This window comes from Epargyreus clarus, unplaced genomic scaffold (genome assembly GCF_041222505.1).
Source record: "Epargyreus clarus isolate Ecla_fem2 unplaced genomic scaffold, WU_Ecla_fem_2.2 ptg000006l, whole genome shotgun sequence".
Classification (NCBI taxonomy): Eukaryota; Metazoa; Arthropoda; class Insecta; order Lepidoptera; family Hesperiidae; genus Epargyreus; species Epargyreus clarus.
The window spans coordinates 4,388,101-4,412,468 of record NW_027332214.1 but is presented as its reverse complement, the minus strand read 5'-3'; the positions used below and the strand labels follow the sequence as shown (position 1 = coordinate 4,412,468).

The 24,368-nt window shown below is 35.3% G+C and overlaps 1 protein-coding gene across 1 annotated transcript in view; it reads left to right on the top strand.

Moving 5' to 3' along the window:
* LOC140742551 (uncharacterized) overlaps window positions 1-24,368 on the top strand; it is a 153,664-nt gene that overhangs the window by 112,114 nt on the left and 17,182 nt on the right. The window contains exon 2 of the mRNA XM_073073453.1: window positions 21,411-21,603. Within this exon, the coding sequence (XP_072929554.1) occupies window positions 21,411-21,603 (193 nt within the window). The remainder of the gene's footprint in view (window positions 1-21,410; window positions 21,604-24,368) is intronic.

Sequence of the window (24,368 nt, the reverse complement as noted above, 5' to 3'; positions counted from 1 at the left end):
CACATACAAACAATTCAAAAATTATTAAAAACATACATTTATACCTATAATTTTCATATAAAAATGTCATAATAATATTTATGTTGTGTATATTAGACTTCACGACGTCGTGTCGAGTCGTGAAAATTGAGAATACAATTCCAATGAAGCCAGTATTTTCTGCATTTCTATCTTCGTAATATTGGCAAAAAGAAGACAAATCTAAAACGTTTCCCATCATATGATCAACTACCACCATTTTAACATAGGGTTTTTTAACAAACAAAGAGATTTCCACGACACGACAGCATTACAACACGACGTCGCAACGCATCACAATGTAACGTCGTATCGTGTCGTAGTCGTGTCTTGTTTTGATTCTACGACATTATAAAAACTGCCACCAATAAAAAAGAAGTATTCGCCTCAACATGCCTGTCCTATTTCCATCAATTAGGTCAGAACGTTCACAAACATCGGAATGCTACGGGCCCTTCGAGAAAAACATCATATTACCAAAAGCGTGAATCATCCGAACAATGTTTGCGACAGTTATGGCGGCATTCCTCTGAGTTATTGTGTTCCTGCTTCAAATTTACTGTGATTTAACGCTACCGGTCGTTATTTTTCTTACGTGTTTCTTGCAAGGTCTACCGTAAGATGTATAGAAATACTATGTGTTAAAGATAAAGATAATGTTGCGAGATAACCTCACGCGCACACCTCTAGTTATTCGAAGTTATGTGCGTAAGAATTGTTTATCACTTGTTTCGAATATGGGAGTGAACCTGAATCATTTTTTGTAAAAAGATATGTAAAACATACGAAGACTACAAACTTGCCCACACTTGCCCGAAGTTTTGCACGGTAGAATAAAATCCATCTCGTTGCACCAAGCAATTACATAATATACGCTATGAAATATACGTTCATATTAATTTAAAAAAATAAATAAAATTTACTCAGTCATCCGTCACGCATTCATTTCACAATACATCAGACACTCTGGCACAATCATCTTCCATTCTTTCGCAAACAATATTATACTTATATAATACACCATTTTATTTTTATGACTATTTATGTGAAAATATCTGTTATTCAATTTATCTGAGACGATATCTAAGGCTCCTTCTTAAACCAACTTTTGAAGAAGAACCCTTGAAAATAACATAAAACATCATAGAGGTTATTCTGACGCCATTACGAAGCCCGTTTCGATTTGGCTCGACTAAGCATCGTATTAAATGTCGCGTCTAACCCCAGCGCCGTGTTGGACATTCAGTCAGAGAAATGAAGCATCAAATCCACGAAAAACGGTCAAGTGTGAGTCGAGCGCCCACGAAGGGTTCTGTACCACCTAATTTTCAATTTTTTATTTTTAGTATTTGATATCATAGCAGCCATAGAAGCAAATGTATAGTAAAAGTTTCAGCTGTCTCACTATTGCGATTTAATTGTAAAACGAAAACGTCGGAAAATACAAGTTTTTGTCAAGCGACCCCCATTTATTTTCATTTTTTATTTTTAGTACTATTTGAAATAGCGGCCACCGTTTTACACTCTGTAAAAATCTGTTACGGGTCAAGAAGTAGAGCTCTGTGACAGACGGACAAACAGACTAACAGCAAAGGCTTTGTTATAGCGGCCACCGTTTTACATACTGCATAAAAGCCAAGTGTCTATCAACTACGGTTCAAGAGAGCTCTGTGACAGGCAGACACATAGACAGCGGAGACTTAGTAACATGCTTCCGTTTTTACCCCTTGGACACGGAACCCTAAAAATTAGACAAGCGAACAATTTAGACCGAATTTCCGTTCGCACGGACCATTTAACTCAATAAATTTAGACCATTACCCGTGTCCAAGCGTCGAGCAATAAAGCGCTTTAGGTCGGTGTCGCTTTGAAAACTCGTTACATTTTTTTTGGCGAAGACAGCAATGAAATTAATTTTGTATAATTGGGCCATTACAAACCGGTCGGGTTCCTCATTCATTACGCGGATCCCCTCACGTTCGGTGAAACCCTCGTTAAAACGGTGTGTGTTTTTCAGAACGATTTTAGTATGAATTAGTCATATTAGCTACCATATACCCCTTTTTATGTTCTTATGGCCGTGAACTGACTTTTGTCTTATTTCTGGGCACGGCACCTTTCTAAACGAGAAAAGCTTAGGCCATAGTGCATATGACTTAGTGCATAGTTCACAGAGCTTTTTAGAGATTTTTTTCTCTACGAATAAGCACGTGAAAAAAACCTTCTCAAACCAAAATTAATTAAAAAATCAAACTTCGAATCCCGATGTAAGTGGCTGGAATTCATACCACAAAGTTATCATTGCTTTATATCTATTAACGTCTCTTATTAATACTCAATCTATCTAAATTTTGCCTACTAAAACATTGATTGATTGTTTTAGTCAAAATCCAAATTTGGGCAAAATTGTTCCCAGATAAGCTACTTATAAACTCAAAGTACTATTTATCTTTGTGTTCTATTTATAAGCAACATAATCATAATACGCTTAAATAGTTATAAAAGAAAACATCAACCTATTTCTATCTTACCCTGCGGTACCAGCGAGGGTAGTACTATGTACCGATTAATTGGGGCTTACTCTATTGATTTTGTATTATCGTAAGCCGATAGAACTTACCGATATTAGACTGCAGATGCTGTTTATTTATTCAAATTGCTCTTTACGGCTTAATGTTCCTCTATGCATAGTTTATGCTACAGTTATCGACTTAGACTGTGTTTTAATATTCGTAATAGAACACTGTACCTGTGAGTCTTGTCAGGCAGATTTGATTGAATTAAACCTATTATTGTAACTATGTTTCTAGTACAGATGGCATTGTTAATGTAATTTAATGTTGAAACAGGTATTATTATACAAATATGTAACATTTCTTTTTGGTGAAATAAGACACCTTGAAAGAGATATAACAATGCAGATGGCATAGTTAATTTAATGCCATAATGTAAATCAATGTTGTGATAGGTATTATTATACCAATACCATTTTTGGTGACAGGTGGAACTTCCAAAAGGCACCTAGAAAGGGACAGTGGGTTACGTGGGATGTTTTTAAATTTAAATTTACTGCATTCTGGTTTTACGACGGTATGTGACCAGTCGTCTTCCCCAGGGTCATTGCTGGACGTTTCGAGCTTCAACTTTAATGCCAGCATCCCCAGAACTCCCCTTTTAGTTGCCTGTTACAAAAGCATGAGACAGTAGTTTGTTGACTTTCAAAAATTAATATAGAATACTTTTCAATTTTGAATTTTTTTTTTTTTTTAATAAATGAGATTTATATTTGAATTTGAATTTGAAAAACCAGTGCCCAATAATTGGACAGTAATGATGTCCAGTATTAATAAGTCTGATGCATCAAATACGTGCGTGAACATGAAAAACTTGTTTCAGACGAATTGGGAGCTTACAATATCGATTTTGTATTATCGGGCACCGCATAAAAGTTTTTCGTGTGTATAGGGGGATTATTTTACAACATAGAGCTATACATACAATACAGAATTTAAGCTTCAAAAATAATGGAGTAAATTTTGTAAAGGTTACTATTTTACGCTAATTAATGTGAATAAGCGTACAATTTCTTTATTTAAAGAATTTTATACAAAATGCCGGCTTTGTGTTATTATATACTCATATTTTCCGTTTATACTTTATATACAACATTTTATTTTATATCACAGAGGTAGCAAACAAAATGCTTTCCATCTAGGGGTATGTGGATACTGCGTCCATGGAATGAAATCTACACCAGATAGAATTGTAATCCTATCTGAGGTCGGCCGTAGTTGCTTTACTACTACCCTTGAAGACTAAGATGGAACGCCATATATAATTAGATTTCCCTAACTACTGAGTTACAAATGAAAAGAAAAAAATAAACGAAGTATATCTTATATATAAAATTCTCGTGTCACAATGTTAGTAACCGTACTCCTCCGAAACGGCTTTACCGATTTTCACCAAATATGCATATTCAGTAGGTCTGAGAATCGGCTACTATCTATTTTTACATCCCTTAGTGATAAGGGTTGTTCACCCTTAACTTTTTTTAATTTATATGGCAACACAACGTTTGCCGGGTCAGCTAGTGCAATCTATAAGATTAATTAAGTAGAATATGCATATTAATGCATATTCTAATTTAATCATATTCAATCTATAAAAATAAATACCATTTAATTAGAATAGGCGTCTTGCCCATTGTTAACATATACAAATTGTTATCATATTAAGATATTAAAATAAAGCTTTTGTAAACTTGTATGAGTAAAGACACTTTTAGCCTGTCAAACTGTCTGTCTATCAAGAGTCGCTTGCCGACATTTGATCTGATGCTAGAACGCTAATTGGCTGTAAAATAATGAGAAAACTTTTCGACTTCCCTGTCAAATATGTAGCAATTATAGCCCGTGTATCAAATACAGTTAATACGATAAATGTACATGGTATTTTCAAATACTCGTATGTAGCAATTAAATTCAATGTATGAATTACATTTAACGTGAGATTTGTGTATGGTACTAGCTGACCCGGCAAACGTTGTGTTGCCATATAAATAAAAAAATGTTAAGGGTGAACAAACCTTAGCACTTAGGGGTATGAAAAATAGATAGTAGCCGATTCTCAGACCTACTAAATATGCATATAAAATTTGGTGAAAATCGGTAAAGCTGTTGCGGAGGAGTATGGAAACTAACATTGTGATACGAGAATTTTATAAGAATATATAAGATTTTTATATGCAGAAGCAAACGAGCTTGTAGTTCACTTAATGGTCACTGCCGCCTTTGGACATCTGTGACTAACTTCTTAAAGGATAGACTCTGAAGCTAGTCACAGATGTGTTGCCACTTTGAAGACTAAGATGGGTGCCTCATATAGGTATACGGCATCCTCCACAGGCACCGAAACCAAAATGAATCATGTTAGAAATATGTCCGGCGGTGGAACATCCCCAGCCGAACCATATTGACTCTTCCATTTTTCATATATTCCTTTATAGGTCATCAACCCATTATTGTCCCCTGCTGGGTATAGGCCTCCTCTCAGAATGAGAAGGATTAGGCCATAGTCTACCGTGCTGGCCAACTGCGTATTGGTAGACTTCACATACTTTTTGAGATTTTTATATATAAGTATCTCAGGTATGCAGATTACCTCACGATGTTTTCCTTCACCGTTTTAAGCAAGTGATAATTAATTTAATAACTTTGAAAAATCAGAGCCTAGGATTTGAGCGTCGGACCCCTCGTTCGAGAGGCCGAGTTACTTAACATATACACGGTAACAGTGATAACCACTAGGCTATCACTGCTACCATGTATCATATATCCCTTTATAGGTATTATATCAAATATATAAGACATTATATTATGTTTGAAAACGACTTAGCCATTGTTCAAATCATAATTCCGTGTAAATTTCAGAGCTGCCTATCAGCGGTTGCCGACGTCTGACAGGATTGGAATCGGGCAGAAATCTCTCTAATTGACGTGAACGATACGAAAATTCAGCGAAGTAATTTCATCTAAAATATTCCAATTTGAGAACTATTCATAGTTCCAGACTTTGGTCGAGTGCAATTGTAGACAAAAGTTCATCATGAACCCAATGCTATTTCAATTTAATATCTGGTCCTTGCTTCGATTTATAGCAACAAACTATTTAAGGTACTTGAAGTTTGGGACCTATTTGGTTTTATAATATAGAAGTAGTATAGGTATGCAGTCCACCTATAGAGAATGGCTATTGCCACCAATGCACACGTATGGAGTTTCTTGCGCCGCTTCTTCTCCATAGCGAAATACCTTCCGAAGCGGTGGTAGTTTGTTGACTTTCAAAAAGTATTCTATATGAATCAATTTTGAATAAATGAGATTTGAATTTGAATGAACATATGCAGTCAAACCCAGATAAGATTTGGTTCCGACTTTAGATAGGCCACTGATGTCATTACCTCTGAGGACTAAGTTTATGGACTAAGAAAGTTAACGACTTTAACGTATGTTACCTTTACCACACCCTGCAAACCAGAACACAGCTCCCCTTAACTGCTGCCATGAAACAGAAATAGGTGTAATGGTGGTACCGGTAGTTATTGTGTAATACATTGTAATATTTGTAATATCTACCAGAGCAATAATAAAATTGTCAGAAATTGATTTTATTTCATATTTTGCATATGACATAAAATCAATTTCTGTCAATTTTATGCCTCTCGAATATGTTACTGGAAATTATTAAGCACTTGGTACTTATCTACATATTGTGTTACATTTAAATATACTGAAATATCTGAAACAAGAGTGCCATATTTCACGTATTCACATTTACAATTGTTTTTCGAGAGTACTTCACTATTACGCGAAATCACAAACACTTCACTTAAATCATATTTCATTTGTGATTGTAACGAGATATTTCAAATTAATTACATTATTGGGCTCTGATTCGAACACTGTAACAGGATGTGAAAGGTATGGAACCCTTTGCGGTACCACCACTGTAGAGGTACCACCGCCACTCCTATTTGTACCTACTAACAATTGTTAAGTGTTACTGAGTTCTGGTTTAAAGGGTCTAGAAAAGAACACAACCCTAGGCGTACCGACTTAGAACTCATGGGCAGCCATGTCTGTGGTCGATCTCAGATAAGAATCTAACCTAATCTGGGATTACAGATGTCCATGGACGGCTGTAACCACTTACCCCCATATGGACCGCAAGCTTGTTTTCTACTTCAATATTATATAAAAGATATAAATTAATAGCACCTTTTTATGGCTTATTTAAAACACCTCATCATAGAGAAAATGGGCTAATCCTATTTTTATCGAACAGAATTTTCATCGACTTAAAATTGTAAATGTACGTCAGTATTTGTAATATTTCAAACAAAATTACACCAAGAAATCTAGAATGATCCCAGTCACGCGTAGCCTGGCTAACAATCCACATTCATGTTTTACTGCCCGTAAAAATAAAACCATATTTTATGCCGTAAGGGAAATTTAGGTATTTACTTTTACCCCTTTCGTTGATTTTGTTTGAATGTTAAACCTAAGGTTGTAGTAACATAATAAAATGTATTAAGCGATGGATTTTGATGGAGGTAGTTATACATAGCTTAGTGGTTAAAACTCCGGGTGGGTACCGAGGTTCATATCCCAGACACTCTGATTTTTCAGAGGTATGTATTGCGTTTAAGGAATTAATTGTCACTTGCTGCAACAGTAAAGGAAAACATCACAAGAATCCTCCACGTCTAGAGCTACTTAAAAGATGTAATAATTACTTGAAGATTTTGAAGGTGGTAGAAACATTTGTGGCTCGACTCCGGCGGCACCACCGCCATACCTATTTCTGCCTTATAACAGCAGTGTTAGGCGCTGCTGTGTTCTGGTTTGAAGGGTGTGGTAAGGCGTTCCAGCTTAGTCCTCACGGGTAGCGGCGCATATGTGGCCGACCTCCGGTACGAATATCTAATCCTATCTGGAGTCGATTACATATGTCCATGGGCGGCAGTAGCCACTTACCATCAGGTGGTCTGCACGTTCATCTGCTACTCCATATTAAAAAAGAAAAATACAACGATATAAGCGCAAAAATTCACACTTATAAAAACCACCTTTAAAAGATACTCAACTATCCAATACTATTACGACTCTCATGTAATTATCTACCGTAAATTCCGCTATGTAGATATAATTTACATTTCACATGAAAATGAGTTGCAGGCAATATGCCTGATTTAAGTGCATATTACTAATATGTGTATTTGATCTACTCAAAGAAACTTAGTCCATTCCGTGTTACATAAATAGTTACAAATTTCTATATCCATAAGACTATTAAGTATAATTTATCTCCAGTCCTTTCCAACAAAATTTATTAAACTGTCTAATAGTTAATTATCTCTTTTATTTGCGTAGCATAATTTGCTGTAATTTTTCGCATTTCCCTCTTTCTATTTAGTCTTTCGCTGTCAAACCGATTACATATATGTGGACGTATATGCGGCTGTAATTGTGCGTGGTTTATTATACCTATTAGCCCCGTTAATATGCTTCTCGTTTTGACATATGACACCCCAATTACAAGCTAGGACACATGTTCATTAGGCAAACAATTGAATTAATTCGAAGAGGCCAAAGCGGTTTACGAAATTAAACTTAAAAAAACATAATAGACTTTTCTTTCTAGACTCACAGCCCCACACTAGGATTCCCTGTATCGTGGGTACTATGGACACACACAGAGACAACTTCACAAACACCTAGACCCAGAAGCAGAAATCTAAATTCATTTAAAAATCTGTCTGGCCGGGGATCAAACCCGTTACCCTCAGCGCGTCAGACCGGCATGGTGACCGCTCCGCCACGCGGGTCATCATAATACTTGTAATATAAGGTGGTAGAGCCTTTTGTGGTTCGACTCCAGCGGCACTACCGCCACACCTATTTCTGTCTAGTAACAACAGTGTTAAGCGCTGTTGTGTTTAGGTTTGAAGGGTGTGGTAAGAAAGACATACTTGTACGAGGTGTCCCAACTTAGGCGGGCAGCGAGGCGCAACTGTTGGTAGAACTGTAGCGACTTCCCACTACTCGTCAAGAGATGGCGCTGCTGAATCACGGTATCGAAGTTTTCTAAATATCTGGCATATATACAAGCTCCGAACTGAGACTGACGGAGCACGGCCGCTCCCCGGGCATGATCATCTAGCCCGGCGGAAGATCTCCCTTTGCCAAAGGACTCTCATGCTTTCTGGAATTAACTACAAATGTCCATAGGCGGCACTGATCACTTACCATCAGGCACTGTATGTAATCTAGTAGTCTAGTACTTACTCTATTAAAAAAATGCGTTTAAATCGATACAGTGTTTAGACTAGCCAAATATGAATACTCTTTTTGAAACGAAAACATAATCAAAATGTTTCATTGTAAACTGTAATTGAATTTAAGCGTGCTAAATTAATAAGGATTCGAAAACCAATTTGCAAAAGTATAAAACAATGGAAAGTAATTAAATACACTATACACCTGTCAATTATACGAAAACGAGGTCGGGAGGCCTCATATGAGGGGAACAAAAAACCCGAATAAGTGTGAGTTGGAGCACACACGTAGGGTTCCGTGCCAAACTGGGGTTTTGTATTTCTATGTATAAAGATCGAACTAAAATAGCAGACACGCCAAAAGAAAGATAATTTCGTTCAAGTATGAGTAAATACAGAACACTTAAAACTGTAACTTAATTTTAAATTTGTTTTTTGTTGTTGTGCTCACTGTAGCAATACAAATTTTGGGAAAAAATTAAGTGTTGAAAAGATAACTTGAAAAATACCCCAAAAATTTAGATGCTTGAATAAACGTTCTCCTTTTATATTTTTTATTTTTATATTATATTTGTATTATATTATTATACTTATATTTGCTGTAACAGGGATTAGATACTACACACTATGAAAATTTGAAGCGACTACCTATTACAGCCCTGTGACAGTCAAACCGACCGCGTAGGCGTACTAATAGAGTTCCCTATTAGTACGCCTTTGACGTACCCACGGAACCCTAAAAACTACAAAAACGACGCTCCAGCAAAATCAACTAACGCATTGTTACATCGTGCACGAAAACACAGTGGGGCGCCATTTGCGCCATTTGCGCCGTTTCGCGCACAATACACAACCTTAATCACTCACGCAATCTCTAATATCATGGCTTGATGTAACGGGAACAAATGAGCCACGTGCCGTAATTGTGCGGACCTTAACGCAATTCTAAGAGCGATTAGTGTTTGACCTACCTTGGGCTATCCCTTTTCTCTTATAAATTGCTTCTTTTGAATACGAAAATTGTGCAAATACAAAGCACTGAATTCCTAGATATTCTAAATATCTACCAGACATTTCATGTAGTTCATAGTAATACCATGAAGCTAAAGAAACTGTTTGTTTGTTATTAATTTAAACAGTCAGATTTGAAAAAAACTTTTAGATTTTAAAAATATTTTTTGAAGATTTTTTTCTATGTCACATCACGCTACCGTTGTTACTAATGTTATACTGATAGTGATAATAACAAAAACGAAATGTAAATATAGTTAATTAAATTCAAAATTCATTAAATTCAAAGTAGATTCTTTACAAAACTCTTTTTGGATGTCAATATATCTACCACCACTTCACAAGATCTTTTATTACGGGGAAACCATAGATAAGTATAGATATAGGAAGCCATTAAATGACTTAAACGGCTGACTATTCTGTCAGCCATGGCTTAATAGCTGTCATGGTGTAATTACGCGGAACAATGCCGACATGCGCAGTTAAGACACGAAATCGAAGAAAAAGTGCGGAAAAACATCGTGTCATTCGTAAATGATTTTAAAACTGCATTTTTTTTATATTTTTTAAACACGAAAATAGATGACAGTGACAATTTCAATAGTCAAAACTTGTTACATTTTCTTGTTAGGAGTGAGTAATCTTTACAAATCTATGGGAGAAAACGCAGAACTGAATTACGCCAAAAATAGGTGTGACGGTGGTACCTCGTCGGTCGAACCATACTGTTTGCAATTTAACAACTAAGTAGATAAGTCACGATGAAGATATAACGAATATGGTAATATGTTTTAAAAGTAGCTTTAAAACTTATAATTACTTTAAAATGATGTAATCAAAATAACTATCCCAATAGTTTGTCAGGTGTTTATAAGCATTCAACTTTAAATTGGTAATTCAATACATTGTTGCGATATTGTTGTTTATCCAAAATGGTTGTTGATTTCAACCCAATACTTGTTATTTTCTTGTAAACAAGAGTTCTGTACTATTATTTGACTTAAGTTAGAGCTTGGTTGGTTTTACAAATAGATGACCTAGACGTGAGGTGACTTAGTTTTCAGGTACTTATAATCTAAGAGATGGTAGAATCCTTCGCGGTTCGAATCTGGAGACAATACAATTCTGCCTTATAATTACAGTGTTAAGTACAGTACAGTTTTGACAAATATGACTGTTTTGGTATTTGTTTATGTATTTGCCCATACAATTTCCAATCAGAATCATAGTGTCAGTAACGTAACATTAAATGTCTAAATAGACAAAATGGCGCTTTATGTTTTGTCTCTCTTTCTTGCGAACATGTGAGGCAGACAGAAAATCTTGAGCACTTACTTATTGTTACGTTTACTCAGTCTATTGAAGCAAACGGAACAGAATAATCGATTGAGTAAACGTAACGTAAAATTGTGGGATGTTTTGAAAACCCATGGTGAGGGTACAGATTTGTTCTGGTTGGAAGGATGGATAAGAACATACACTTACAACAGGCCTTTACAATTAGTCCTCAGAGGGAGCAACGCAACTTTGACTGTTCTCAAGTTGACCCCAATTCTAACTAGAGTCAAATATAGACGTGTGTCGCAGTTGCCACTTATTATACAACGAGCTTTTGCCCGCGGCTTCGCTCGCGTTTCGTAGTAATTTCATCCCCTTTTTTATCCCCTTGGGAGTAGAATTGATCAAAATCCTTTCTTAGCGGATGCCTACGTCATAACATCTACCTGCATGCCAAATTTCAGCCCGATCCGTCCAGTGGTTTGGGCTGTGCGTTGATAGATCACTATGTCAGTCAATCAACTTTGAGTTATATATATTTAGATATGGTAGAAGGTAAAGATCTGCTCTTTTGTTCTTCTATTATATAAAAATATAATAATACTACTAAAGTCAGCAATATCCGCTAAGTGAGATTATAAGATCTACATTGTTTACTAATTAGTGAAGGTATAGGTTAATAGCCGGCTTATCTAGTATAAAGTCAAAGGCCTCGGACAAGGTTTAACGTTTAGGCATTTAATTGGGTCTTACAATTTCGAAGCATGAACTGGTTTACCACCAGAGGTCATCTGTTTTTGAAAATTATTGTGTTTAAAGAAGTCATGAATTCATGAAATTACCAGGATTCAAATAAGAGACCTCAAAATTATATGCTTGCTAAATAATAATATTTTGATGACAGTTTATAATTTATAAAGCAACCAATCTACAAATTATTAACTGTATCATTGTATGCAATTGTATTTAAATAATTGTACTCGTAATTTGTACTCACTGCAATCGTATTTAAAAGTTTCATACGTTTGCTGTAATCTTTACAAGGCTTGCAAACAAAACTAATCTGGAGGCATGGCAGTGCCTCCGCAAGTCGAACAAAAAAAATAAAAAAGCAGCACGGCCGTAGCATTCTTTTCTCGAAGCAATTCAGGCCATTTTCGACCCCCTCCAATTTCGTTCTAGGTAAAGCTAGAAGCCTAAATTTTTAGGAACTATTGTAATTATAAATGACACCTCATGAATTGAGCCACAGGACATTTTATTTATAATATTTTCTATATGCACAATAGTTCGGTAATATATGATTTTAGCGTGTCGCCGATTCGAAGGGAGCATAAAAGTAAGCGCCATAGTAATATATATCGGAGGTAATTAATCAAAGGTATAATAGCAGCATTTGATTTATAGGTACGAGATGGCTCCTGGGTTTTGTGTAAGACGCTTTGTTTACCGTATGTAGATCGTTGTACAGACTATCTATAATGAAGCATATTGATCATGTTATTCATTATTTAATTGAACGATCCGCGTGGTGCTTCGCTCACGGTTCCATCGATACACACAGGGTTTCGGGTTCGATTCCTGCTTAACGTGCTTGTAAAGCATCTATAATTATTTATTTTTTTGCCAAAAAGTAGATTATCTGATACTATAAGAAAAATTCAAAGAACTATTCGAAAATATACAACAGACATTATTAAGAATATATATTTTAAAATATGATGAGGAGCATGTACGAAGTAAGCTACAGACGACATCGCAAGAAAAACCTTTTTCTAAGAAAAACATAAAACAACTAGTTTTCTTAAAAATGTAAATTACGCAAAGTCACTTGTTTCATACTTTTTCTAATATTTGCGTGCCTTTGAACAAAAATTCAGCCATTACAAAAACAAGATGAGCATCGCAGTAATTTGAACAGCATGATTAGCATTTCAGATTTTTCTCTCACAAACGACGCTTGGTATTTCAAGGATAAGCCTTCAAGTCTCCGAAATAATAAACTTGTTTTTCTAAAATATTATTCTTAGTAACACACTATGTTACGAGTAGGTTTTACAAGAATCCAAATCTACCCTTTACATACAATTACCCTTTTACATAGTTACATAGTTTGTTTTATATATCATTTGAATAAACAGATACAATGAAAATGTTCGTGTATAATTTCAAAATTTAAAAAAATCTTCATAAAAATAATATGTAATAAATAATATAAATAAATAAATAATATAAAAGGATAAAAGTTTTTGTGGTTCGAGGCAGCACCGCCGCAGCTATTCCTGTCCACTAACATCAGTATTGCATGTATGCGTCCGCTGCAATAAGATTAATAAAGTGACTTTTATACAAGGCAAACAGAGTCTGTCCTTATAGGTTGCTACCTATCGCGTCTATTCAATATTGTTTCCTACATCTTCTGAATAGTTTCGATACCTACGTACATAACCTATTTATCACACAAAAGCGACAACGACAACGCAGATGTTGTGTAAATAGTTGCCAGTAATTATCAGATACATATTATGAACAAACATACATTTTCGGCTAAAAATCATTTAACTACTGCCAAATCTTTGCATTTACGGATAAAACAAACAACTTCTACGTCTTCTGAATAAGTTAGATATACCACGTACGTACATAACTTATTTATCACACAAAAGCGGCAACAACAACGCAGATGTGGTGTAAATAGTTGCCAGTAATTATCAGATACATATTATGAACAAACATATGTACATTGGCGGCTAAAAAAACATTTAACTACTGCCAAATCTTTGCGTTTACGGATAAAACAAACAACTTCTACGTCTTCTGAATAAGTTTGATATACCACGTACGTACATAACTTATTTATCACACAAAAGCGACAACGACAACGCAGATGTGACGTAAATAGTTTCCAGTAATTATCAAATATATATTACAACTTATGTGTTAAACATATTTTCACAGTAAAAATATCAATAAACTATCGCCGATTCTTTGTGTTTTTGAATAAAATAAACAACTCCGTCTTGTGAATAAGTTCCATACGTTCCACGTACGTAAACAACTTTTTTATCACACAAAAGCAACAACGACAACGCAGATGTGGCGTAAATAGTTGCCAGTAATTATCGAGTATAAACATATACATGATAACTGGCAATTGCAATAATCGACCGTATTTTTACGGTTAAAGTATATCTTTAAAATATCGCCGATTATTTTTGTTTATCAATAAAATTAACAACTACTTCACGTATGTACATAAGTTATTTATCACACAAAAGCGACAACTACAACGCAGATGTGGCATGAATAGATCTCAGTAATTATCCGGTAATTTTATAAAGAAACTTATTTTCGGGTTAAAAAAATATCACCGATTCCTTGTGTTTTTGGATAAAATAAACAACTCCGTCTTGCGAATACGTTCGATACAATCCACGTACGTACATAACTTATTTATCACACAAAAGCGACAACGACAACGCAGATGTGGCGTAAATAGTTGCCAGTAATTATCGGGTATTGTTCCGTGCCGTAACGACGTTGTACATTATAACGCGATTAAAGCCCCCACCTCGTGGTAATGAAATGTCGTAACGTGGGGCTATTAAGGTACAATATTTGGTGTGCATTTGTATTGTTTTAAACAAGATTGTAGCCGCGGATTTGTTCTTTTTTTTTCGAATTTATGTACACCGTTTTTTTCAGGTTTGTTTGCAGGAACGCTTAATATTTTCGATACCATATTATGTCACCTCTTTTAGTTGCCCTAAATCGAAAGCACCATCGCATAGCATGTTTTTTTTAATTGAATACATATCGACTCACTTACGTCATCTTAGTCCTCAAGAGTGGGTATGGCGACCGGCATCAGGTAAACATTCTATTATATATGGAGTTAGTTGCAGTTGCCCATAGGCGGCCTTTTGGGCATTTGGCAAGCATTGGCTTGACTGCATGCTCGATGACTTTAGTCATATATTCATAACAAAATTATCCAGCCAAATGTAATCCGAAAATCATACTGTTAGACGTTGAAATAATAACACTCTCTTCACCTTTAATAATAATTTATTTGCTTCTTTTACAAATTCCAACCAATTACACTAGCACACACAATTACGACCGTTCGCGCTCAGAACTAAAAGTCGAATACCACTTTTTGCACTCGCCACCTCCCAACTACCCTTGTGACCGGAACAGAAAAATTAAAGAAAAGGAACTGCTTTTATTATACCGGAAATGGCGTGAGCGATAGTAATTATTCTTTTAATTGTTTATAAATTACTTTAATTTGGCAATACAATAATCTATATATATAAAAGCGAAAAGATACTCACGTTCGAAACGTATTAATCAAGGTTTTGCCGAAACTACTGAAGCTACAATCATGAAATTTGGAATATAGCTTCATTTTATAATGTAGATGCGCACTAAGAACGGATTTTTTGATATTCCACCATTAAGGGGGTTAAATGGGGGTTGAAAGTTAATATGAAAGTCCGTCAGTTTTAAAGCAAACTGGATGAAAATTGGTATTTAGCTTTCTGATTTAAAGTAATAAAAATCTAATCTAAGGGTTTTTTCAAAATCAACCCTAAAGGTGGTTAAATAGGGGTTGACAGCTTATTTTAAATTTTGCCATTTTGAAAGCCAGCACTATGAAAGTTAGCCATTGCTTTACTGGTTAGATATAATAGAATTTTAGTTCTACCGTTTTTGTAAAATCAACCCCTATGTGGGTTAAATAAGGGTTGTAAGTTTGTATGGAATTCCCCCAGTTTTGATGTGAACTCTATGAAAATCGGTATTTGGGGTTTCGATTAAAAATAATTAAATACATATTTCACCATTTTTGGAAAATCAACCCTTAAGTTGGTAAAATAAGGGTTGACAGCTTATTATAAAATTTGCCAATTTGAAAGCCAGCTATATGAAAGTTAGCCATTGCTCTACTGGTTAGATGTAGTGGAACTTTAATTCTACGGTTTATGGAAAATCAACCCTTATATGGGTTAAATAAGGGTTGTAAGTTTGTATGAAAATCCCCCAGTTTTGATCTAATCTCTATGAAAATTTGTATTTAGCTTTTTGGTAGAAAATAATTAAACACCTATTTCATGGTTTTTGGAAAATCAACCCTTAAGTTGGTACAATAAGGATTGACAGCTTATTTTAGAATTTGCCAATTTGAAAGCCAGCACTACGAAAGTTAGTCATTGCCTTACTGATTAGATATATTGGAACTTTAATTCTAGCGTTTTTGGGAAAATCAAACCTTATATGGGTTAAATAAGGGTTGTTAGTTTGTATGAAAGTCCCCCAGTTTTGATGTAAACTGTATGAAATTCGGTATTTGGGTTTTCGATAGAAAATAATTAAACACCTATTTCACCATTTTTGGAAAATCAACCCTTAAGTTGGTAAAATAAGGGTTGACAGCTTATTTTAAAAAATTCCGATTTGAAAGCCAGCACTATGAAAGTTAGCCATTGCCTCACTGGTAAGATATAATTGAACTTTAATTCTATCATTTTTGGAAAATCAACCCTTATTTGGGTTAAATACGGGTTGTAGGTTTGTATGAGAGTCCCCCAGTTTTGATGTAAACTGTATAAAAATCGGTATTTGGGTTTACGATAGAAAATAATTAATCACTTATTTCATTGTTTTTGGAAAATCATCCCTTAAGGTCGTTAAATGGGGGTTGGAAATTTATTTCAAACTCCGTTAATTCGGAAGCAAGGTCTATAAAAATTTGCATTTGGCTTTCCTGTTGGAAATAATAGAACTTTTTAACACCATTTATGGAAAATCTACCCTTAAGAGGGTAAAATAGGGGTTGAAAGTTTGTTGGGAAGTCCGCAGATTTTGAAACAAAGTCTATGAAAATTGGTATTAAGCTTACTGATTGTAAATAATAGAACACCTATTTTGCCGTTTTTGCAAAATCAACCCTTAAGTTCGATTAATAGAAAATAGAACTTTATTTTAAATTCCGTTAATTTGGAAACAAGGATTGTAAAAGCAGCATTTAGCGTTCTGGTTCGAAATAATAGAGCTTATTTAAGACCCTTTATGGCAAATCTACTCTTAAGAAGGTAAAATAGGGGTGGAAACTTCGTTTAGAAGTCCGCAGCTTTTTAAGCAAAGTCTATGAAAATTGTTATTTGGCTTTCTGATTGAAAATAATAGGACACCTATAAAACAGTTTTTGGAATATCAACCTTTAAGGTTATTTAATAGGAGATGGAATTTTATTTTAAAAACCGTTTATTTGGAATCAAGGACTGTAAAAAATGTAATTGGTTAGGAATGATAGAACTTTTTTAACACCATTTATGGCAAATCTACCCTTATGAGGGTATAATAGGGGTAGAAACTTCGTTTAGAAGTCCGCAGATTTTGAAGCAAAGTCTATGAAAATTGTTATTTTGCTTTCTGGTTGTAAATAATATATCACTATTTTTCCATTTGCACACACCAAATCAACCTTTGAGGTCGTTAAATAGCAACCATAAAGAAAAACTATCATTGGACTTAATGAAGCATCTGAGTCACTGTTTTTTTAGATCAACCCTTAAGACGGCTATAAAAGGGTGTATGCATCATGCCATTCTGTTTACACATCTGTTTCAGCATTTTTAGCAGCTCAACAATCAACCCCATTAGGGTGCTATAAGTAAAGAAAGTTTCTTTAAAAACCGTTATTGAAGTTACTTCCTTTGGCGTGTCTGGAAAAAGAAAAGAGTGCAGAGAAGTTTAATGTAGGGCGAAATTCCACGGGCCGTAGTAACATATTTTTTTAACATGGCAATGTATTGCGCGTGCTGAAGTGGATAAAAACGGAACCCTATTACTAAGACTTCGCTGTCTGTCCGTCTGTCCGTGTGTCACAGGGCTCTATCTCTGGAACCGTAATAGATAGACATGTGAAATTTTTACAGAGGTTGCATAACGGTGGCTGCTATAACAACAAATGCAAAAAAAAAATAAAAAAACAAAAATAAAAAAAAGTTGAAAACAAAAAGGGGACCCCATACAACAAACTGCTATTCGTTATTTTTCCAACTAACTTTTGAACCGTTAGAGGTAGAGGTAGAGGTCAAATTTTCACAATGTGTGTACTTTAATGGCTGTTGCAATATTAAATGCTAGAAATTTAAAAAAATGAAAATTTTGGTTGTACTGAATACTCCAGGTGCGGGTTTGACTTGCACTTGGTCAATTATTAGTAACGCACAGACCCGCGGGCCCCAAGGGAAAGTCGCGGGAAACACACCACCCGTGGGTGTCGGGTTGCCAACCGCTGGTGTTGAATATTAGCTTCCAGAAATTTGCTGATAAAGTATTTATTGATGCATATGTACATAGGATGTTTTTGAAATTCTACTAAGGAGGTAAAGGAAGTGTTCTAGGTTCTAGGTTCGAACTTTGAAACGTGAAATTTCAGATAACGTCTATTCAGACAAATGCACGACCACGTGGACGGGTGCAAATTTTATATATGATAATGCGTAAGTTTATTCAAATTGGCCTACATTTTGGTATACTGATTAGATACGTCGCAACTACTTTGGACACACTATGTGCCAACATTTTGTCCTGCCGTGGGGTATGGTTGTGGCTATGCGTGGATTAGTGATGGTGATGTGATAGATACATAGATCTTGGATGAAAATTTTGAGCTAGAACAGGGCTACAGTATCCCCTGCCTGTCGTACGAGACTAAAGGGGGACTTCTGGAGTTGCGGGTGGTAAGAATGAGAGCTCTAATCGCCCAGTCAGAGATCCTGGAAAGAACCACTGTATGTAAGGCCCCATAGATGGACGGTTCCTATGGAATAGTGTAAATAATAAATATTATATCCTACATGAAACTTATATTTTAAATAAAGTTTCATTACAGTCCACTAATTAGAGTTTTAGTGTATGTTTCTGAAGAAAGCTTGACCAATTTAGGTACACAGTGACGAAAAAAAAAGCTTTTATTAATTAAATATTAATGCTACTTTATTGTTAAAATTGTTAAAGGTACAAATTTACGATTACAGTTGTTTGTATGTCATATCATATTCTTTTACGCGGGCGAAGCCGCGGGTTCTGCTAGTCACAAATAAAAATACACTATTAAAATATTATATGTTAATTATACAATTTATCTTACCGTTTTAACAATTTGTTTTTATAATACCGGAAATGCCGTGTGAAATAATAATTATTCTTTTAAATATTTATAAATTTACTTCATTCTAAAATACACAATCCCAAATAAAAATACACTTAAATAAAATATTATGGTTTAAAGACACGATTTATCTCATAGTTCTTACAATACGAAATGAAAATAAGTTTTGAAACGGGCTGTGGATTTTTAATTTTTCATGAGAAGCATAGGAGTTTACGAAACCAGAGTTTACCTGGTGTATTTCGGAATAACAGACAAGACAGCTACTTTAATATAGTTACAGGCAAAGTTACGAGTATATAACAAACATGAAATAATAAACTATGAAACACGCCTACCGTATTCATCTTCGAAACGCCGTCGCCTCGCGAAGTCGTAGCCTTCAATTATGTGCTTATATAATGAATATTCACATGATAAAGTAACGACATAATAGCCTTAAGGGATAATACACACGCGTGACACGGTGTCGCACCGTAATGTGGCGTCGTATCACGTGATGATGTCGGGTCGTGGAAATAAACGACGTGCATCGTAATACATCACGACATCGTGAACATTTAATAATGCATTACAAATTTGAGTATTCTTTTCCTTATGTCATTTCTGTCATGATTTCTAACATGAAGTCACGTCGATATCGTCATGATTTTTATAATGCATGTCGTAAATTTCCACGACACTACAGAGCAAGGTGCTACGATATGACGTCGAATAGTCTATACTCGTGTATATCTAAAATACATATAAATAAGTATAATTGAAACTATATATTGGTAATATTGGTACAAATTTGTAATGAAGCTCGAATTAGGCTATAGCTATTAATTGAGTTATTCGAAAAAACAACGTCCTCACACATTCTTGGAATATCATGACATGAAGTTAATTAAAAAGAATTAAAAAGGTGAAGTAGAACTGTTTTAAAACTTTCAAATGAGTGCTTTCGTGAGGCCTATGATGTTCTTTTGCAACGATAATTCCTTAATTAAAGTCTACACGTCTTAATTAGGATTAAAAAAACACAAAAAATATAGGTTATATTCATATGTCCTATTTTAATATTAACAACAATTTTAAAATGTATTGTAAATCAAATTATTCTTTTACATTAAAATACATTCCACAAATAAATGTGTTTACGATACGCAATACTAATACAGTACCCTTGCCAGGAGTTTTTACGTTTCGACAAATATGACTGTTTTGGTATTTGCCCATACAAATTCCAATCAGCGCCCTAGCAGATTGTGTCAGAACTAGGAAATCGTATGGGCCAATACGTAAACAAATACCTAAACAGTCATATTTGTCGAAACGTAAAAACTCCTGGTAAGGGTACAGGCGTCAAGTAGCTACCATCGCAATATTATACAACCAATATAATACTGCGATGGTAGCTACTTGCGTTGCGTATAATTGACCTACTTTTGAGGTTTGTCGCAAATGGTTCAAGAGCAATACATCGTGTGTCGGATCCCAGTACTTCAAAGGATTTCATTTGGCGTGTTCCGTTTTGAGGCTCCATGAAATCGGTCAGAATTAATTTGTATGAGGGGGTTTTGAAGCGATGTACGAATTAGCGAATTTATGAACGACCGATTTTCTTTTTAGCTAATTTGATTTGGGAACAACATTTTTCATGCGTAGCATAGGGATGCGGGTTTTTGTCATTTGGTGACTGTAGCCATTGTAGAAGAAAATACTGTCTCCAATTGACTCAAACCATATTTCTGTTATAAATATGTGCGAATACCGTGTTTTGATTTGAAATCTTTAGTAAACCATAGATCGTAGTCACAAGCGTGTAGTTAACACTGTGAGCTAATACGTGAGCGACAGTTCATATCGACGACTGTCACCGCCATTTTCCATTATCTGTCATCTACTATTGGCGCCTATCTATCATCAATCGGATAGGTGGTGACGGGAGACGACAAGTGGCGACCGTTGGCAACAATCGCCCAATTTCACTGACAATTGTAAAAGGGCGCTTAAAGACCCTTAGTAATATGCGTCAGAGCTAGACATAAAATGTACCAGGACCGCATAACTCAGTGCTATTTCTTTCCACAGGTAGCAACAACGCGGCTGCCGCTGCCGACGTTCTCGCCGCGCGCCGTGCTGATGTACAGCGCGGCGGTCGGCGGCGAGGGCGTGGCGCTGCAGCTGCGGGAAGCCACGCCCGCTGAGCTGGACGAGCGGCTCGCCATAGCCTGCCACGAGCCTGAGCTGCTGGCTGACTTGCTACACGCGGCTGCTGATATCGGTATGTAACCTAATTTTTTGTATCTTAACGGGAAAACCTTCAAAAGGTACCCGGTGCCGTGGGAACGACACAGAGTTATGTGGGACTCTTACTGCACTAAAACCCCTCCACACACGTCGTCTGGTGTGCACGACGGTAAGCGACCACACATACCGGGGTCGCTGGCCGGGCGGTTCGAGCTCCCACTCTTGCCGTCTGCAACCCCTGAAGCCCCCTTTTAGTCACCTCTTCGACAGGCAGGGGATACCGTAGCCCTATTCTGGTCCCAGAACTACAGGGACAATTGGTATGTACCCTAGTTTTCATGTTATACGGAAAATCAAACAACTTAATCAAGCTGGTATTACTATCAGCTTAGTTAGTAGCGGACCTTAGTTCTTAACTAGAAAACTGGTACCTCGATAAAAAACGGCACGTTAACACATTCCTTGATATTAATTGGTACATTAGCAATTTGACAATAATTAGTATCGACCATTTGGTACGCGTAGTTAAAAATAATATTGTGATTATCACTAAGATGTCAAAATTTATTCATGTATGTATCACTCAATCACGATTAATTCGTTGTCTCCAACACATTTCATATTTCGAATAACCTGTACCTGTACCTTAGTGTAAGATTACGTATTTCCCATATCCATATTTCCAATCAGTTCTGATACAATCCGCTAGGGGCGCTGATTGGAAATGTATGGGCAAATACGTAAACAAATACCAAAACAGTCATTTCTGTAAAAGCTTAAAAACTCATAGTAAGGGTAAAGTATTTAAAGAACCGTATTATACAACCCGTTAAGTTACGAATTTTAAAACGTAGAGACGTAGCGTAGTAATGCTACAAATCAGTTAACGAATTGTAAGACTCGTAATTTATCGTAGCATGGCGTAGCACCCTGTAGCATAACGTAGCACTGTAGAATAAGGTTTGAATGTACAACTAAGCTACGCGATTTTATACTCTTAACTACTGTAAACTTGAACTGTAAACTTCTTACTGTAAACTTGAACAAATAACGTATCATAATATAATTATGTAAAACGGCCACGGGCAACCCAACTTAATATTTTTGATACACTGAAGATAAATGTTCGAAATTCTTATCCCAAACATTGGACATACTCGTAGAAACAAGACCTTGTGTAATGAAACGAATAATTCTTTTATGCTTGTATATTTAACAAACATAAAAGTACTGTTTATACAGCTATGATCTTTTATGTGTACAAGACGAATAAATAAGGACAATACCAAACAAACCTAAATAAATATAAATAAACGAAAATATATTTTTATGCTTCGAAAAGAGATAAATACGAAAGCATTTTTGAAGTGTACCATTCGTAGTTCCGAGGTTGATACGAATATTGGATTCGACAAACTTTATTACCTCTAATTTGTAGAATGTTTTTCGGGAGCATACCTGAACTATTTCTACTTTATTGGTAATAAAATTTTAACAAACAAATCCCTCTTCACGTTTAGGGGAATTTGTACATGAAACTATGAGAGTATTTACGAAATAGAATGGAAATAGTTTTGATACTCAAAATGTTTGCTGCGCTGTAACTAGGGATTGGAGTGGATATTATGTATAATGTTTCGTAACGAATTATTTTAAATAAATATATAATAAATAAGGAAGAAATATGTCCCCTACGGTTTATTACCAATAGGTAGTAAGTCAAACCGAAATACATAGCAACTGACAAAACCGAGAAGGTGGTAATGGGAAACGGGTTAAAAGTATGAAAATCTTGATTATGAGTTATTCTTAGCACTATATTTATTTTTATTTAATCTATTTGCTTTACACACACATAAACATAATAACATATTTCCATTTAATTATTTACCAGTTTTATAGAAATAATAGACAAATAAAATACAATAGTCCTAAAAAATAGGCTTCCGCACGTAATCTTAAAAATGTCCCAACATAATATGAATTTAATCTTTTACCATAGATTAGTAAATATTACTCACTGCTAACAAGAAAATGCACCCAGTTTTGAGAATTGAAATAGTTGCGTAAAAAAGTTTTGCCACGTTTCCGTGTCCCTAAATTATTTGAAATAATTATTTATTTATTACATAAATTACGCAGTATTAGTTATTTATTCGTAAATTTTCTCTGAAAATGTTTTTATTTGTCAAGAATTCAAAAAAAGAACTTACTGAAATAAGCCGTCTGTGGCTTCATTCAATTTTAAGGCGGCAAAGTATCTTTACTAATCTGTCTTTTACAAAGAATTATGTAGACGTTATGGTTAACGCAATATACATCATAAACAATAACAACGAAAACTTTAAGAATGTAAACTGTAAGTGAATTTGACATTCATGCGTCGAACCAACGTTCAACTTGTTTTATTCGAGTCTCGAGAAATGAATCGTGAAGATATTCCTCGAATGCCCGCTGTACAGATATTTTGAAATTCAAATATCGAACTTCGCATTCGAAACTGCCATTGCCGTCACCGGACATTACACGCTGCCAATACTTAAAGGAAACTTGGAACAAAGTCGAAAAGAAGTAAAAATGAACACAATTTTTTTATATTTGGAGTAGCAAACGGGCTTGCTTTCCAGTGGATTGTAGTATTACCGCTCATGAACATTTGAACACGTTCTATCTGAAGAACATATCCTTACGTCACCTCATATGATGAAGTGCATTTCGTTTCATGTTAGAAATGGGTACGTATGATAACGGGTAAGGTGTAATGGTGGCACCTCACAAGTCACACCATACCGGCTCTAC